Genomic DNA, 4,029 nt, shown 5'->3' on the forward strand with positions numbered 1-4,029 from the left:
ACTCACCTGGTGACTCATCACTCACCTGTGTGTCTGCAGCGGAGAGGGAGATTGTGCGGGACATCAAGGAGAAGTTGTGCTACGTGGCGCTGGACTTTGAGAACGAGATGGGGACGGCGGCCACCTCGTCCTCTCTGGAGAAGAGCTACGAGTTACCTGATGGACAGGTGATCACCATCGGCAATGAGAGGTTCCGCTGCCCCGAGACGCTCTTCCAGCCGTCCTTCATCGGTCAGACACCTGTTCACCTGTCCATCTATCTGTTTACCTGTCTGTCAGTTCACCTGTCTGTCTGTCCGTCTGTCTGTCAGTTCACCTGTCTGTCTGTCTGTCTGTCTGTCAGTTCACCTGTCTGTCCGTCTGTCTGTCAGTTCACCTGTCCGTCAGGTGTGTTGCTGTGTCTGACCTACAGTCGTCTTGTAAAACGAGAACCAAACATGTGACATGATTTAATGCCCTGATTCACTACCTAATTACTGACTCACCTGTGGGCAGGTATGGAGTCGGCAGGTATCCACGAGACGACCTACAACAGCATCATGAAGTGTGACATCGACATCAGGAAGGATCTGTACGCCAACAACGTTCTGTCCGGAGGAACCACCATGTATCCTGGTATCGCCGACCGCATGCAGAAGGAGATCACAGCTCTGGCTCCCAGCACCATGAAGATCAAGGTTCACCTGAACTCACCTGAACTCACCTGAACTCACCTGAACTCACCTGAACTCACCTGAACTCACCTGTCTACCGTGTTAGCGAACATGAATCTGAGCTGAATATTAACTTTAAATCACTGAAGTACCAGTTTAGCGTGTTATTAACTGATATTCATTCAAAAGATAAACTCTGTTATTATTGTTGTTATTATTATTATTATTATTGTTGTTGTTGTTGTTGTTACACCAACAATAAGTCTCCTGATAATCAACTGAAGCCATCAAGCACCTCATTCTGAAAAGCCCTTAACTTACTCATCAACTTTAGTTTTATGTCATTAACTGAATATGAATTAATATTTGACTAATTCAGGTTATCAGTTTAAGTTATACAAACAGAAAAAATGAGGAAATAAACTCATTAAAGTGCCTTTAATCCACCAGCCCTTAATTACTACGCTTAATGAGAGTTTAAGGGTAATTTATTCCCTTAACTTTAATAATTATTCATATTTGACAAATCCAAGTTATGGATTTAAGGTACAAACATCAAACACCTGAGCTGTATAGAATGGGACTGACAATCCATTTATTTGTCTTTTATTTTGAAATTAAAAGCCTTCAAAATAGCTTGATCAGAAAAGCCCTTAATTACCAAAGCAAGTAAAGCATGGGGCATATGAGGTCTCTAATTTACTTAATAGCTTTTTTATAATTAAAATCTGACGAATAGTGAATACAAGGTACAAAAAACCTTTTAAAACACCTTAAACTGAAAAGCTCTTATTTTGAAGGGGGCATTGTCTTCCTTGTTGTGACTTCCTGTTGTTCTAAGGGATTTAGTTGAGGTAAAGGATCACTTTTTAATTATGGGATGGATTTGATACAACTGGAGAGGCTCTGAACTGAACTGAAGGTTCCTCCTTAAAAGGATGGACATTAAGGGGTTTGGGTTTAACATTTCTGATTGGTCGGTTCGGTTTAACGTTGACTGTAAACATAAACATAGACGAGGCTGACCCCGCCCCCGTGTGTCCTGCAGATCATCGCCCCCCCAGAGAGGAAGTACTCGGTGTGGATCGGTGGCTCCATCCTGGCGTCGCTCTCCACCTTCCAGCAGATGTGGATCAGCAAGCAGGAGTACGACGAGGCCGGACCCTCCATCGTCCACCGCAAGTGCTTCTAAAGGCGCCGCTGTAGCCCCGCCCCCCGCCGCCATCTTTATTTTAACCTGCACTGAACACGAGCTAACAGCCCCCATCTTCAACCATCCAGAACTTCATCAGGTCTCCTCTCTGCTCACGTCAAACTGTGAACGTCGTCCATCTTTAGCCCCGCCCACCCCACCTGCCCCTGCTCCACCTGTGGCCCCGCCCCCTCTGTCCTCCATGTTGTGTCTTGTCAGAAAGTGTGTTTTTATTTTTGATGAATAAAGCTTGAATGTTTCCCGCTGGTGTCGCCTCCCGTCGTTGGGGAACAGAGCGCGCTCGCACGACGTCATGGTGATGTCACACGGCAGGTGAGCAGGAGGCGTGGCCTCAGTCGAGGCGTGTGGAGGTGAGCGACAGCGTGTGATGTGACGTAACAACGTGGAGGCGACAGTCGAACGCCTGAAAGACAATAAAGAGCTCTCATACAAGAAACCGTTGTTGTTTGTTTATTGTTTACTGCCAGCGTCATGATGTCATCGGGTTGAGAGGCGTTGAAGCGCCGACGCGACAAAGTATGAAAAAAAGCACCAGTGAGGATTTTTTATGTTGAAAAAGAGTTGAAATAACAACAAATATCTGTAAAATGACGACGTTTGTCAGATTGAACTCCAGTGACGCTCATGTTAAAGTCAAACCACTGTTCAGATGCAGATTGTTGTCATGGCAACATCGTTTACAGCTTTGTTTTCCAAATTAATACTTATTCTGTCACTTTTCTGGAAAAACTCGCAGAATCTGCAAAAGAACGGTTTAAAAAATGATTGACTTTAAATATCTTTTAATTTGTAACGGATTTAATTTAAATACAGTAAAAAACAAATCGTTAAAATGTGCAGCAACTGTTCTACAACAACAGATGATTAATATGCGTAGGATTGACTGTTTCAGCCTGTTTTTATCACTAACATGTTAATTAAGACTTTTTTTTTAATGATTTACTAGTTATCATCTGTAATTCTAAAAACTGACAAAATAATTTGTGAAGCTGTTGAAAGCTGCAGATTCTCCATCGTGGTACCAAACGTGTAGAAGTTTGATTTGGCCGACACGTCCTTCTGGAGGAAACAAAACCAAAACAGTCGGACGTTAATGAGGAATTCTAATCATACAGAAACATGGGTTCAGTCTGAGGGCATTCTCTGTAAACCTGAAGGTTTCGCTGTCATGTGACGATCTCATTACTGTGAAGAGAACCGTGGTGACGCCTGGTGGTTGCCATGGGAACAGCAGGGGGTTAATACAGCGAGCAGGCTGACGAGAAACGGCATCAAAAACTGAGACCGTCGGACTTGCAGCACCTGATCGATCCTCCAGGTGAGTCGTCCACCTGCAGGTCACGTGATGCTCCAGCAGGCCACATGGACCTCAGCAGATCAACAGTCTCAGGTGAAGCCAGGCGGCTCCGACGTGGACAGAAGCTGCTCCGCTGCCATCTAGTGGGGAGTTGGAGTCATGACAAGAACACAGCTCCACTGAGGTCCTGAACCTGCAGAGACCAGCGCCGGTTTGTCGAAGCTCTCAGCTGTGAAATGTGCTGACGAAAGGCTGAGAACGTTTCTGGTTCCATTCAAACAGAGGATTAAACCGGCTGCTCGATGTGTCTTAAACCTAAACCCCCAAAACTCTGAGAGCAGACACGAGGAAAAGAGTTCAACGCTGCTTTAAGGGGAGTTTTCAAAATGAACATCTGGTGTGAAACTGTGGGTTTCCCCTCCGCTCACAGGAACCGTGTCAAAATACTAAAATACAGTAAAATGTGGAAGCAGAGCCTCGAGGCGCTGAGTTTCTACAAAGAACTAAACACGTTCTCTGTCACCGGAGATCTCTTTCATTTACGGAGCAGAACTTTTTGAATGCTGGTGTTTGAGTGGAGCAGAATAAAAACTCTGACAGATCTGAGCAGCAGTTGGTGTTTTATTACCAAAAAAAATGGCAGTGAGCTTTAAACACAGCAGTCAGGTCAGCGCTCATGAACACAGCTGAACAGCAAAACATCTGCTGGTGCACAAACTGAAAACTCCAAACACACACATGAGCAGCTTCAAAAAGTATCACAAGGTTGGAGAAAATAATTCACTTTCCAGCGTCTGTATAAACGTAGAAAGCAGAACTCCTGAATAAAGGAGAAAACTGACATCAGAGAAAAGGTTGAATTTCAC

The 4,029-nt window shown here is 44.6% G+C and overlaps 1 protein-coding gene across 1 annotated transcript in view; it reads left to right on the forward strand.

The window, feature by feature from the left end:
• LOC103374497 (actin, alpha skeletal muscle B-like) overlaps positions 1–2,302 on the forward strand; it is a 5,876-nt gene extending 3,574 nt beyond the window's left edge. Inside the window, exons 3-5 of the mRNA XM_008304581.1 lie at positions 40–231; positions 496–677; positions 1,702–2,302. Of these exons, the coding sequence (XP_008302803.1) occupies positions 40–231; positions 496–677; positions 1,702–1,845 (518 nt within the window). The 3' untranslated portion in view covers positions 1,846–2,302. The remainder of the gene's footprint in view (positions 1–39; positions 232–495; positions 678–1,701) is intronic.
• The last annotated feature ends 1,727 nt before the right edge of the window (positions 2,303–4,029 follow it).

This window comes from Stegastes partitus, unplaced genomic scaffold (genome assembly GCF_000690725.1).
Source record: "Stegastes partitus isolate 25-593 unplaced genomic scaffold, Stegastes_partitus-1.0.2 Scaffold2259, whole genome shotgun sequence".
Lineage (NCBI taxonomy): Eukaryota > Metazoa > Chordata > Actinopteri > Pomacentridae > Stegastes > Stegastes partitus.